The sequence below is a fragment of the Opisthorchis viverrini genome (genome assembly GCF_000715545.1).
Source record: "Opisthorchis viverrini unplaced genomic scaffold opera_v5_113, whole genome shotgun sequence".
Classification (NCBI taxonomy): domain Eukaryota; kingdom Metazoa; phylum Platyhelminthes; class Trematoda; order Opisthorchiida; family Opisthorchiidae; genus Opisthorchis; species Opisthorchis viverrini.
In genome coordinates, this window is record NW_008751767.1 from 1,317,749 (window position 1) to 1,331,901 (window position 14,153).

Consider the following 14,153-nt stretch of genomic DNA (forward strand, 5'->3'; position numbering starts at 1 on the left):
TATTATATTATATTATATATCTTGGTGATACATAGAACACCGGATAATTTACTAATGAGTTCCGTTGTACCAAACCAATATGAGTGGTGAATTAACAATCTGATCCCCTTCGTTTTCCAGGCCTCCATGCACTGCTACGCCGAAATTCGGAGCCCCTTCTGGATCAAGGCTCGAACAGTTCAAGACTGGCCAGTCTCAATGAGTCTATCTACATGTCACGTGCATTCATGCCATCCAACTTTGCCCAGCCCGTGGGGAACACTACCAATAGCGGCTTCTGTCAAGGTGTGGCACGCAAAAGCATCCCGCAAAGTCCTCTCGCTAAGATGGTAACGAGGTCGATAACTCCATTCTGGGAACTGACCTCCGGTACGGACAATCGGGTCAATGGATGTGTCGAACAGCCGGGCATGACCGAATCTACCATATGGAAACCCGTCAATCCCAACTCGTCAAACACAGTTTACCACATGGGTCCTCAGGTGTTTTCAAACCGGCTCCCTCTTCATTCCCCACCAGAGGAATCCAGGTATCCTTGCGAAAAACTTACAAATGCTGCTTCTTATCTGGGCGTCTCTCCACCTCCAAGACAGGCGGGATTTCACCTTCGGGGTGATTCTTTGCCGGTCTACGCAGAACAACTCAGCCCTCGAATGTCCACATCCGGAAAATGGCCCGCTTTTCACCCCGTTTTGGAACATCAGCCCTACCAGGAGTTGGCCAACCTGACTGCAACACTTAGGCGGCACAACTATCCTACGAGGTCCAACACTTGGATACCACAAGACAAGGTGTTCAGCAACACTTTACGTTCCAATTCGAACGCGTATGGTCCACTCCATCCATCAAACTATGTCCTGACGCCACGATTCCACTACGCTAACGCTCAACTGAACAGTACCCTCGGGAGGCCAACGTCTCCTTCTGCACATCCCTCCAACCCAGTGCGATTCTACCGGCCTCCTAGTGTTTTATCTAGGCGCGATAACGGTTGCGAAGCGGAAGAGCTGAACGAAAACGAAGATCTGAAACTATCGTCCAGAGATCTTGACTACCAGATGCCCGATAAAGGTGACGACTGTATAAGTCCAACGGATATTACCAAACGAAAACGCGCTCGTGTGCTGCTGGCCGACTTTGTTGAATGTGATCAGGTGGTTGGAACGATCGATAACGATGCTGAACAGCAAGAACAACATGACCTTGAAAATCCCACATTTGTCGAGTCTGTTGACAGTCCCTCCCATAAGGTCAACAGTCCAAGCTACTCTCGCGCCAAATATGTGTACGATGCGTACAGAGAAGCCAGTTTTGTTTGAAAGTAGGTGAAAATGAGTCAACACATTGTTGATTCCATCCCTCGCTGTTAGGCCACTGCCGTTGATCAGCTGACTCGACTACTATAAATAGAAACGAAACAAAACGTTCAAACGCTACCTCATTCACGTGATTACTGTTGCTATCTTCGCACTTTTAACGTCAAAAGTCTATATAAAAGTTATATTTCACATAATTTTCTGTTGAAACAGAGTGGATGGAAGTTCTCAAATTACTGAGTTCCACTCATCACAGTGTTTGTGGAGTGTGGGAATCGGGTTTTTCAGATGTCAGCCTATCTTACCTTATTCCTCAGTGTAGTCTGAAGCCGCTTCACTCGCGTTCCTCCAAAGTACATATGGAATCAGCTTCAACCTACCATTGAAAAAAAACACCTGGTCCCAATCATCTCGAGGTTGCCCGATACACCCGGCTAAAATTAGACACTGAAACGAAATGCTGCATGCGGGAATGGACTACAGCACCCCCTACAGCATCTACCTCTCTAGGGCGACCAGTCTCGACGACTGTAAAGATACAGCACTATGATGCAGAACTGGAGGGTGCACGCTTTCAAATCGGTTTGCAGGTTACCTTACAGTCCTGTTGCTCAGACGCTCGTCACTATGGGTTCTGTGTATGTTTTCAAGATATTCGAAATTCCAGGGTTGATAACTACTCCCCTACAAGGTAGTACCCAGTTCCATCATGTCGTTCCCTTCCTTGTGGTCATTCTCTATCTCCTCATATCGACTGGTACAACAAATCAAGCCCCGCAAAGACATGAGACGTTTTGTCCAAAGACGCTGGTCGTTGAATCAGCAGTTACACGAAAAACAGGCAAGGAAGACAGATGGACTGGCAAGCCGTAGCAGTCGAAACAATGCCTCTGTTTCAAACCAGATGGTTTCCCATTGAAAGTTGGGAAAGTACGTGTCATCCGGGTGGAACGTCGTCACTCTAGAATTTTGTTTTGGAACCAACTCCATACCTTTTCGTTTCAGAGGAGATTGGTAAATAATCGATTTTTTAACAAGTCCTACTGAAACGATAGCTTCTCAATCGATTTCAAACGTTTTCCGATTGACTGTACTCATTTCTGGAAATCACGTCAGGCTATCCTAGGATTATTCAGTGTTGCCTCTTAATTCAGATTCATTACCGTCTTCCGATTTGAAATTAAGGTATCCTGAAAAGTTTATCGATCGCACACAACGCTGTGCACCTTCTTTTTTCGGAATCAGAGAGGTCCGATTAGTGCACAGCGTGAGTGTAATTACGCATATGCGTATCTTCCACTTACATATGTGGTACTCTTCACTTTTAGACTAGTCGGTGTGTGTCGCAAGTTAGCCGAAGGCAAGATCTTACTGCCTATTCAACGTCAGTGACCACCTCTCCGATCAGCTGGTTCTCAAACATGTGACCGAAGTCGAGCTTTGCAGGAAGTGCTTCAGTGCAGTTCGGCCGTAGCTCCTTTTCGGTGCCTAGCTGCCATGCCACTCGAAGGAAGCACGAGGGCTGGGATACTGCCAGGTTGCCCGAGCCTAGACAGAGGAAGTCGAGAGGTAGAGGTCGGATTCGAACCATGGACCTTCCGGTCAGTAAATTCGCGCTCTAATTAGTGAGCTATCTCGCCAGGAGATAACGCACCCTGTTTTGGGACTCCAGTCGTATGTTCTTGGACATTTCATTTGCACTAGATGTTCGAAGCTTTGGGGGAAAACTATAGAGACAGAAGATAGTGGACATCTGGTGAATTTTGTTCTTGTTTGCATCGTTTAAGTGTCCGACCGATATCGGTGTTACAGTATCCTTGCTATGGGATAACCGATGGACTGTGTGTAGTGTGCCAGAACAACCCTCAGCCGACCTTTCTGCGCCAAAGCCGCCTCATGACACAGTACTCATGAGCAACGTTTTTTGGCATAGCTCACTACTCACAAGGTTTTCGAAAGCTCTTCGAGGGCTCGCGGCTTACGTCTTCAATCTTTGGTGTTACTAAGAACACATTTATTTGAAGGACATCGTACACGAGTCATTCGGTTGGAATTCAGCAGCTTCGTTTTCGACCGAGTGTATCACTTCATTTAAGGCTGTTAAAAACTCGGAGATCAAGACACTAAGGAGATGAATCCGCTCGTGGGCTGTCGATGAGTTTGGAGGAAGAGTGAAAAAACGACGTTTTTTTGTACACAAAAATCAGTGGTGTCCGTTATTTGTGTGTTCCAGAACGTGACTGTAACGTTCAAGAAAATACAAGAAAACCTTAACTTTTCTCCTCAGCGTACACGAGCTCGACCTCAGTTATTGGCAACCTAAATAAACTTGAGGACTGCTCAGGGCCGGTCGACAAACAATATACCATATGCCTTCGAGTAAGGGTCATCTCACTGCCTTATCAGTTTTTCCACGAAAATATTCTTACTATTCTGTTAGTGGATTTCCGGTACTTTTGGCGGCCTCATTCACAGGATGGATACCGACTTGCAGCATAGACGGTTTCTCACTTCTCAACGTATGACTGGATGAGCCTCGGTTCCGCGACAGAGCCGTGCTAATAACAAGAACGATGCTACCAACGTGGTTGGCAACTTTGGGGGTGGCGGTGTTCGTGAATCCACTGGTCCGCTTGTGAACTTTGTTGCGCCGTGGTCTGCGTTCGTGTGCGGTGATTGGTCATCTCAACGCCTTCTATTTTTAGTAGTTTTTTCTCTGGCCTCGATCGGCATTGCGTTGTGGTCTGACCTTCTCCGGCTTGATTGTTTGGCTGCACCGCCTATTTTCTCCATTGTAACAGCTAGTGTCCCTGCGTTCGCTAGTTAATTTGGTACTTTGGTTTATTGGTTGGGCGCCTTCTCCAATCAAACTGATGTGTCCGTTTTAATGAGGCTTTCCTGCTTCTCTTATGGGTTCCTCGCCTGGTTACCTTTTCAGCTCAAAGCTCTGTGGTTCCGGCGTTCTCTCGCTCTTAGTGGTTGGTAAATGGGATCAATTTGGATAAGTTTGTTGATGGCTTCTTCAGTGGTGTAGCACGCCCCCATGAATTCGCGTTCTTCCTTAGTTCTTGCTTGAACCAGTATGCGAACGCCGCGGTCGTGTCTTTCAGTAGCGAGTCTGTGTTCGTGTATTCTGGTGGAGAGCTTCCTTCCCGTTTGACCTTGCATCGAATGCTGTACATGACATTGTTCCTCGTCACATTGCCAATAAGTAAGTGACCACCGTCCAGGTATGAAAAATGCAACGGAACTAATCAGCAAAGCACGAAAGGTGTCGATCCAAAAGATTTGCGCATGGTCATCCAGCGAACTACTGCTCTGTTTCTGGGTGTCCGTTCTAAAAGAAAGGTGAACGGAATCCTGGATGTCGTTCGAAGAGATGGACAAAGGGATTAGGATTATTCGAGTTTGCTGAAAAAATCATCAGCACTAAAGATCGTGCGAAATATCTGCATTTCATCAATCAAATTTTAGCTGGGTCGCCCGATGGCGGGTACAGGTGGGTTAGGATGCGGGCGAGTACTGCATTCTCAGCATCCGAAAAATGCACCAATTAGCCGACCAAAGGGGAGGCAGTCAATTACCTGTTAACGAGACTGGCGAAAAGATTCATCAAACAAAAACACCTGCTCGACACATTTTCGTAGTGCACCTGTGAACGACGCGCATCTGGATACACAGATGGCTGAAATTCTCCTGCGCATGTGGCAACTGCTCCGGCAGCATAGGCGTCTCCTAACCGGTTCGATTCAGGTTACTACCGAATTTGGGATACCAGATAGTAAGGATTGGGTTTTACTTCAAAAAAAAAGTTCACGAATGTTCTTCACAAATGCAATCGCTATGCCGGCGGCAAGTGGTATTTCTCACGAAACGAATCAAAATCTATCTGTCGAATGGATCTTCCATTTGGAAAGTGACTGGTCGACGGACCAATCGGTATCAGGTCACGTGACGTGAACTGCGTGATTAGAGGATGAGTGGCGCTATCACCAGACCAAAGCTAAACACTGAACCGATTCAGCTTGAAGGATGGAACAAATTTTCGGCCGTGAGGAGTCGGATGACGATAGGCTTTGGAAACCGCAAGGATACGTAATTTGTCCACTGTGATATGGCTTTGTGGCACTTGCTACACGCATCAAGAAAGGCCGTGCCTCGATTAGCAACTTCTTCTCGGCAGAGTTGGTGTACTGAAATGGAACTCTGAATTTTGTTTCCGACTTTTGGGCTCAGCACATTCAGTTGCTACGAAACATCATAAACGAGAGATTCAGTTGGGTTCCAGGTGAGTGTGCAAATGAGTGTAGTTCGTTAATTTCGTACAATTTGGTTTCAAGTAGAATATAAGGTTGACAGAAACTCCGGGATTGCACCTACCTGATGAGCCCCAAGAAGAGTGAAACCGGTCATGGACTGTCAAAGAATTTTCAGCAACCTTCTGAGTAGTGTATTACACTTATAGATGAGGAGAATTAGCGATAACCAGCACCGATGGATCTTATAGTCTACGTCCTTGAAAGGAAGCTGTGAGAAATGTTTTTTGGGCTTGACTGTTTCTCTTGGCTTTTTTTCGCTTCTATTATGAAGCTTAAATCCCAACCGAAATTCCTGCTTGCTCAGGTGCGCATTGCCGACAACAGAGTGAAGCGGTCGTGCAAAGTTTCTCGTTTTTTCACCAAGGTCGAATTGACTTGCGAAACCAAAGCGCACCAGAAACCCGGGCGCTTCGCTGACAACAGCATCGGTCAAGAACACTGGCATCTCACTGCCGTATAATGATGTTAAATTTCTTAATAAGTCCTTATTATGGAAAGAAGAAAAACGGGGCAGCGAGGGGGACCCGGGGCTAGCCTACAACAAACACCCGAGATGCTCGCACTCCCAACATTCAGTCAGACAATCTGGATAGGAAATGACAGCACCAACACCAATGATCAGGTTGGCCACCCTATCGTTCATTGTCTCCAGCCAAGCACGGGGTGGGTCCCACGGAACCAACCCTGGAAGGCTACAGCACCCGAAATTTTTGGTAACATGATTTTTCCCCTCTGTTATGCGTACATAAACCAGATCCCGCCTCGACCGATGGCATCTCGGCACGCGTAACCATGGTCCAATCACCTCATCTCACCATGCTGTATGATTCTTTACGTGAAGTGCTTTCTGCTTCCTGTTTCCAGCCGATCCTATCTGCAGTTCTGGAAAAACGGTGGTCAAAGACTTGTAGATACCTCAGGCCCTCTGTTCGTCTGGCAGCCGTCCATCAATACACCAGTCTGGTACACCACACGCCTTTTGGGACTCAGCGAAATGCCTTTTTGATGCCACGAGTGGTGGCATCAATGCTGGCCTTTGAGATTCGTGGGTTCACTTCATCTGTCACAGTACTGTCAGAGCTATTGCAAATTCTGAGACATATACAGCAGTATATTACTCTTCGGAATCTGTGGGGCATGACTTTGCACTTCGTGGGTGTGAAGCACATATCGAAGGACTGGATAACGTCTTGAATCCAGCTGAGTTCCCGTTTGCCAACAAGTGTGCAATGACTCTGAATAGTTTCCGACGCCCAAAGACAGGCTTTTTCTTCTTGGGGCTTGGTAATCAACTTTCTATCAATCTGGTGGTCAACTTCAACTCAGATTGTACAACGCACTTGGCGAATTACGCTCAGTTGCACACCAATTTGACCTTGGTGGGAAACTGAGTTGAATTTCAGCTGAATAGGTTGTTCAGGCTATTTCTCAGCTCAGCGCGCTACACAAACGCTGTGTACACAATTTGAGGTGTCGCAGTAAATGTGCTTGGCAGAACATACTACTTCTAAGTCTGCTGAAAAACTTTCGATACCAAATGGGTGTATTTTACCAACTGCCCACACAGTGGAGGAAACTTGGGAAAGGGCGAAACCGGTATGGAGCTGTCGAGTTATGCTCCACCAATAAAGGAAATGAGTAGTTTTCTGTTCAACACCCATTGCTCGCTCATGAATCGGTCTCTTGACAGCACAGTGGGACAAAAGTGCGTGGCTTAATCTTTTTCACCGACGAAATGGCTTGTACTCATATTGTCAGGTAGCCAAATGAAGCAACTAACGTCGTGTTTAGTTTAGAAATAGTTCAATCCAGCTAGGGGAAACGCATGAAACCCTTAATAACATGAGTTCCATGCGAATGTCATTGGTTTGGATGGGAGAAGTAATTCCGTATGGGGCGCACAATTAGCTTAAGAAATGGGCGAACTGACCATAGTGGATAGCACCCAAGAACCGAATACGCACATTTGGACATTAAATCAATTTGAGTTGTTTATAACTGTCATAAACAGGCAGCAAAAAGCTATGGTTCATCAAGGCAGCAGCCTTTCAAGCAATAATCATTGTGTGGCATGCGTATGCATTAGGGGCGAGATGGCCCAAGTGGTTAGAGCGCATATTTATTGGCCAAGAAGTTCGTGGTTCGAACCCGACCTCTACCTCTCGACTTCCCCTGTCTGGGTTTGGGAAACCTGGCAGTATCCCAGCCCTCGTGCTTTCTTCTGGTAGCATGGTGCTATAGCTGAACGATGCATAATTCCTCAAAGTGTGAGTTAGGGATGAAACGGTTGAATTAAGTCGTTTTGAAGCTCGCTGAGCAGACAGCAAAAGGAGTTCATGCAATTGTGTTTTGTTTTGTTTCAATAAAACCAGCTCAATAACTTGTGAATCCGTTCTTTGGGGAGCACTTTCATCACCTATTGCTGAAACTGTGAAATCCAAATACAGCTGTTGTCCAAAACTTGAGTCATCTAAGATTTCTGCAGTTTCTGGCGAATTCTACTGAGACTCGCCAAGGTCAGCTGACGGCATGCCGTGCCACTGCGTGTTTTTCACGAAAGGCTGACAGATAAAAGGCTTCTAGATCGCAAGGGTGTTTGGAAAAGACTCATATAATCATTTTTAGAGCGATACAGACTCCTAATTAAAACATCACACAAGCACCCGTGATCAGACGAACCGTTCAGCAGCACACGTTGAAATGCGAGCCGCAGATTCTATAACCATACACTACTCGTTTGATTTTGGTAGTCGGGAGTGAGGTGACCCTAAAATAGTCAGCACACCGTTCGAACGAGAGTACGTGAAACATCCACCCGGAGAAAGCGAACCATCACTTGTAAAATTGGGATAATGAATAGTCTACTGTGTAAAACTATACAAATCAAGTCCCTGAGTAAAGTTTCCATGTACATTCTGGAACTTGAGTGTCTTTTTCTCAAAGTTTACATCAAGTTGAATGTAGAGTTGATGGAAACTTACATTCCACGTGAACATCAGCAGCCAAGGATCTCACAGGATGACCACAGCTATCGGACTATACGCAGTTTGTTTTCAGTGGGAAGTAGGAACGGACGGACGAGGACAGTAGATGCTTAATTGTCAAGAAATGATTAATCGATAATAGCGCAGAAAATGGTCACTGAAGCAGCAGTTTTAGATACGGGCAGTCAGAGTGTAAATTGGTAGTATACGGAGATGAAGGCCAAGAAAACAATCCGTACATTCGGGAGGCAACGGGGACAGTCTTTGGATGATGGCGCGATACAGCAGCTCGTGTCACGTGCCAAATCGGAACGCGCGCATAGGTTCGTTTTAAACAAATCTCAGCAAAGGCTATCGGGCACTTGAGGTGTAAAGGTAGTACAAAAATAGGGACACCTTAGACACCACCCAGTTGGTGGAACGGATGACGCGCTCGCCTGATTTCGGTCCTCGACAGGTCCGTTCTTCCATCAGAGAACAGATATTCGAAAATAGGTAGAGCTGACACGAGCTTGAAAGTGAAGACGGACAGTCAACAAAATCTTGACATCAGTTACTAGGGTATATGCAGGAGCGAAAACCCGGGGAATAAGCAGCAAAGAGACGAAACGGCGTTGTGATTTACGGGCGTAAACCAAACTACTCAGGCTGATCACCGTTGATTCACAGGAAAAATCCACCATCACACCGTGCGTGACGTGGTACAATAGCTATTTCGCTGGTTGTGTCGTTATACGGATATGTTTCATTGTAGTGAAATCTTGACGACTGACTAAGCTTTTTTAAGGAATACTCGAAAGCTTCCAGACACTTTATGTTTCAGGTGTTGGTGGTAGCGGGATTTTGAACAATACACTTTCACATGACTGTCGTTTGAACGATCATCCTCCATCCCCCGTGCAATCATCATGGTGAGTCCATACCAAAGTTGCGGGGGGGGGGGCGCTGAACACGAGTTTCCCTAGTTGGGGGGGGGGGGGGAGCGCTGAACACGAGTTTCCCTCATCAGCGGTGCATATCCAATACACCGTGCCGGGATTAGACGATATTCATCTACCAGCCGAAAAGTTGTCGCGAAACATTGGATAATACTTTGACTTGAAAATGATGAACTAAGTAGTATGGTGTTTCGTTTCGAATGCACACTGTCCCACCTCCGCGATGAAACTGAGCTTACTGGGGGAAAACAAAGCAGGTGTTACGCTAAACGACACCAATTGCTAGCGGCGTGTGGATACCGTTTGTGTCTCTGAGGTGTGGAAAAATATATGTTAGTTGGGGGGGGGGGGGGAGCGCTGAACACGAGTTTCCCTCATCAGCGGTGCATATCCAATACACCGTGCCGGGATTAGACGATATTCATCTACCAGCCGAAAAGTTGTCGCGAAACATTGGATAATACTTTGACTTGAAAATGATGAACTAAGTAGTATGGTGTTTCGTTTCGAATGCACACTGTCCCACCTCCGCGATGAAACTGAGCTTACTGGGGGAAAACAGAGCAAGTGTTACGCTAAACGACACCAGTTGCTAGCGGCGTGTGGATACCGTTTGTGTCTTTGAGGTGCGGAAAAATATCCGTTCCAGCCTGATTAATTAAGGCCAATTCCTCCTTCCTCACAAATTAAGAGGAGCATTTGGGATTCTTCGAAGTCAGAATGCTGTACGATCGATTACGATTCACACAAGAACTGAGATTTCAAAGACTGCACCACTCTTAGTTGACCGATGGTTAATCACACGAGGCAAAATGCGCACCTGTAGGTTTACCCAAATGGACAGTCAGTGCAAATTGAACACAATACCATACGGAAACGGTAGAATACTTTCTCCTAGTGTTGAAATTCCTCATAGAATGGGAACAACAATTTTGGGGAACTGAGACCGTGTCAGATCAGCTGCAGAGCACATTTAGACAGGAGCCAAAGCCACGTCACGTGTTGACTAGCCTCTCTAGAGACAACTGCTCAAACCAGTCGTTTTTTGGACATTGCCCGGCTTGTTGTACTTACGTGACTCGGAAGTTGATTGTCGATTACCAACGACTAGTTCGGTTGGTCCCGTGATCGAAGGCAATCGCAAATCGCAGCACCACCGGTACTAAAAGGAAGTTGGCTACGAGTAGAGACCTTGACGAGGGCTCTCTGAAGATCGGGACTACACAAGATCACATGGTGATCTACGCAGGTATCCTACAGTTGGCTTTGGTGTGACAGTCACGTCCCGTTTACACCAGAAGACAAAACTCAGTTGAAGACCGATCAGTGTTTGTTTAGGTATTCACATGTTTGTACATTTATCACGTACAGAAAAATAAGTTCTGTCGAGTTTCAGAAATTTTCCACAAATTGCTGTTTTTCAGCTTACCTCATAATTGTGAGGTGAGAGTCTGTTCACGAATTTGTGCGTCTTCGCTCAAGTGACCACAGTTGAGAGTCGCTGAACTAATTAAATGATTACAAATCGTTGCTGAAGGTTGTCAGGCGTGGTTGGAAACAAAGACTGATGCGAGTATACCTGAGAAGTTTGTTCGTACAAGAGGATCAGGAGGAAAACATCAAGCACATCAGAAGAACATGGGATATTTCGCAAAACGTAAAAGTTTTTCATGGAATATCGACAATTCAAACGGAACTCATTGAGACTGGAAAACATTTTGGATTCGCTTGGGGTAAAAAAACTCCAATTGAGTGACACATCGCCCTGAAGTAACACACAAGGTGGGGCAACCCAAATATCGTTTCTTGTGACGGGTTACGTGATCCAATCGAGGTCTCATTTTGCTTCGGTCATGTGAAAACAACGAGTCGGCTGAACAGAGATCTGGTAGACAATAGATAAAAAAGTACATCGATTGAAATGGACAGAACACAGGAGATTAAAAAAGACGGAGAAACTTGGTTCCAGCGGTCGCTAAGCGTGGTTGGACGGTGTTGTACAAACAACCGCACAAGGCTCCACCCGAGTGATCAGAGAGTCGAATGCCTCCCAAAGACCTGTGTTTTGAATGCACATGGTACCACCTCCACGACGCATTTGGGAATACTACGGTGGGGAAAAGAGAAAAAAGTGGGATTGGTCGTTAGATCACTCCGATAAGCGAGACTCTGACGGCGGCAGGGGAAGGGAACAAACACATTTTCCGGTGGCATAGGAGTTACGACCACAGTTTGGAATGATGGATGCAGTCCTCAAACGAGATCTACACGCTACACAACAAAACGTCGTCTCATCGTGAGGCTCGAATACGCCTCCGTTCAACTGACCAAAGGAGTTGCCTGTTAAGGCAAAACCTGAAAGTACATTCAGCCACGGTTGACCTCAACGTCCTGCGCCCGTGAGGTTCCATCCATCCCCTGCTATTCACCATGCCTCGCAAACCGTTCTATCCATACTAGGTCGGAGCCATCATCATCATCGACAGCAATCTGCCGGTTGCAGATATTGATGTTTAAAGAACACGAGGAAAGAGCGAAGGAATTCAAAGGAAACCCCACGGAGAAGAAGAGAAAAGCGTATCTGAGCATTCCTGTGCATCAAGACGCTATCAAGGGTCACCAATACAATGTCAATGACAGACAAACTTCAGTCTTGCCAGAAGGTAGCAAGCAGCATGGCCGCTACTGGGATGGGTGAGGTGCTATTGCTTGTGGGGTTTCTGACCACGGACAAATAGAAACACGTGGACCCCAAGCAAAAGTGCGCCAAAAAACTCCAAAGCACCCAGTGTGACCGTAATTGCTGTCGTTTCGCGCAACTGTCATGACCATGTATTTTTCGACACCGATAGGATGTCCCAATGGTATTATTATCGTGGAATAAGAGTCTCGCTTTCTGGCATCGTTGGCAAGCTCGTTTCAATATGACCGTCTTACATAGACCAATTGACGGCAGCATAAGACTTAAAACTGTCCTTTCAAATAGCAGTGTAGATTTGAGTGAAGTGCGTTACCCTAGAGAAACAAGCCCCCTAGGTTTCCTCTGGTTACCGGCCCCACAGTCATTGCTGTTTTCTGCCGTACAGTCAAATGAGACAGATGAATTTATTGAGCGATTTTCCCGGCTTTCCAGTATACCAGAAATGGACGGTTCCGACTTATTGACACAGAAAAAGTTCATCGCCATTCACCTGGCGATTGAATTGGCAAGAGACTACTATCGCTAACTTGGGTGCTGCTGAGGACAGTACAAACTATGAAAAGAGGAGACTGGGATCAGGATGCCTCCTTAAGCACATGGATTGTGGAGTATGTTGACTATTATGGCTTCCGGGGAGTGTGGAGACTCCGACCCAATAAAAAAACCGAGATTCAGGAGACTGCTTTAGGAGTATATCAGACCGAAGAGGTGCCCGAGTGTGAAGCTGTAGTTTACTCAACCAAGTTCGACTACTATCGAATTTGGTAGTAGTGTAGAAATGCAAAAAATCTGGGCAACACAGCGTAGTCAGCTGACAGCGTGCAAAGTGGACCGGAGTTCTGCGCGCATCAATGCTTACCGCTACTGTTAAAAAAGGATGGTTGGAGTCGGTGCGACAAAAAATCAGAAAACATTGCAACAGAAATCACTCACTTGCCGATTGATGTCACCCAGACAAAGCCACATTTCAGTGGATTTTGTCAATCGAGTGGGTTGCAACGTTACGGCCCACTTTGAATGGTCGTAATAGGTGGAGAAATTCAGGTTCAGTTCTCGAAATATCAAGTGTTGCACGTTGAAAACCTGACACCGGATTAGAAAGCAAATGTTAACAGCTGAGTGAGAACTAGATAGTCACTTGCAAACCGAGATTGTAATAAAAGTAGCTTTAGTTGAAACTAAATAGGATTTACCGTTTATGACATTCCTCAACTGAGTGCGCTGCATGAAGACCGTCCAACTTTTCAGTTACCCGAGTAGTCCAAATACTGAAGCAACCTTTAATGATAGTACAGTATGCATGTGGTTCAAGGAAGGTTTCGAAATGACCACTAACGCTTTGATGACTTATCAGATGGGCATGGTCCTTAAAATTTTGTCAGCCTTGACAGTAATTGACATCCAGGCGAAGCTAACCATTCATTCACAAATTATGCTCGTGGTAAGAAGACAGTATATTGAAGCTTGCCTCAATCATTCGTTTGCTTTACTTGGTGGAATAAGACTAAGGAAAGTCTGGTTCGTGGTGCCCATGTAATGGGCCCAGAGAGGGTAAAATCCCGAGGTGGGCCTTCGGAAAGGATTCAAACTCACATCAGGAAAATAACATACATTTCATGGGAAGGAAATGGGAAGATCCATCCGCTCTCCTACTAAGCTGAGTTGTCCTCCTCAAATAGCCGATCCATGTGAACACAGGCTGATTTCCTTATAGCCGAACTTTTCCACAGGGAAACCTCATAAAGCAGTTACAAAGAGCTGATAGTACAGAAATCTTTACTTCGGGGGACCACGATGTTTTTTGGAGGAAACACTGCTAATCGGTGTTCTATTTTACAGTGGTTTTTGCAGACCAGGAGCATTTTAGGCAGCAGCTCAGAGCATCATCATCATCA

At 46.0% G+C, this 14,153-nt stretch overlaps 2 protein-coding genes across 2 annotated transcripts in view; one reads left to right on the forward strand and one right to left on the reverse strand.

Annotated features, from left to right (window-relative positions):
• Positions 1–1,509, forward strand: part of T265_05738 (hypothetical protein) — a gene marked incomplete at both ends in the record, with an annotated part of 44,447 nt that extends 42,938 nt beyond the window's left edge. The window contains one exon of the mRNA XM_009170811.1: positions 121–1,509. Coding sequence (XP_009169075.1) covers positions 121–1,319 — 1,199 coding nt within the window. The remainder of the gene's footprint in view (positions 1–120) is intronic.
• Positions 1,510–10,898: 9,389 nt separating this feature from the next.
• Positions 10,899–14,153, reverse strand: part of T265_13842 (hypothetical protein) — a gene marked incomplete at both ends in the record, with an annotated part of 20,533 nt that continues 17,278 nt past the window's right edge. Inside the window, 2 exons of the mRNA XM_009170820.1 lie at positions 10,899–11,664; positions 13,192–13,341. Coding sequence (XP_009169084.1) covers positions 11,533–11,664; positions 13,192–13,341 — 282 coding nt within the window. The remainder of the gene's footprint in view (positions 11,665–13,191; positions 13,342–14,153) is intronic.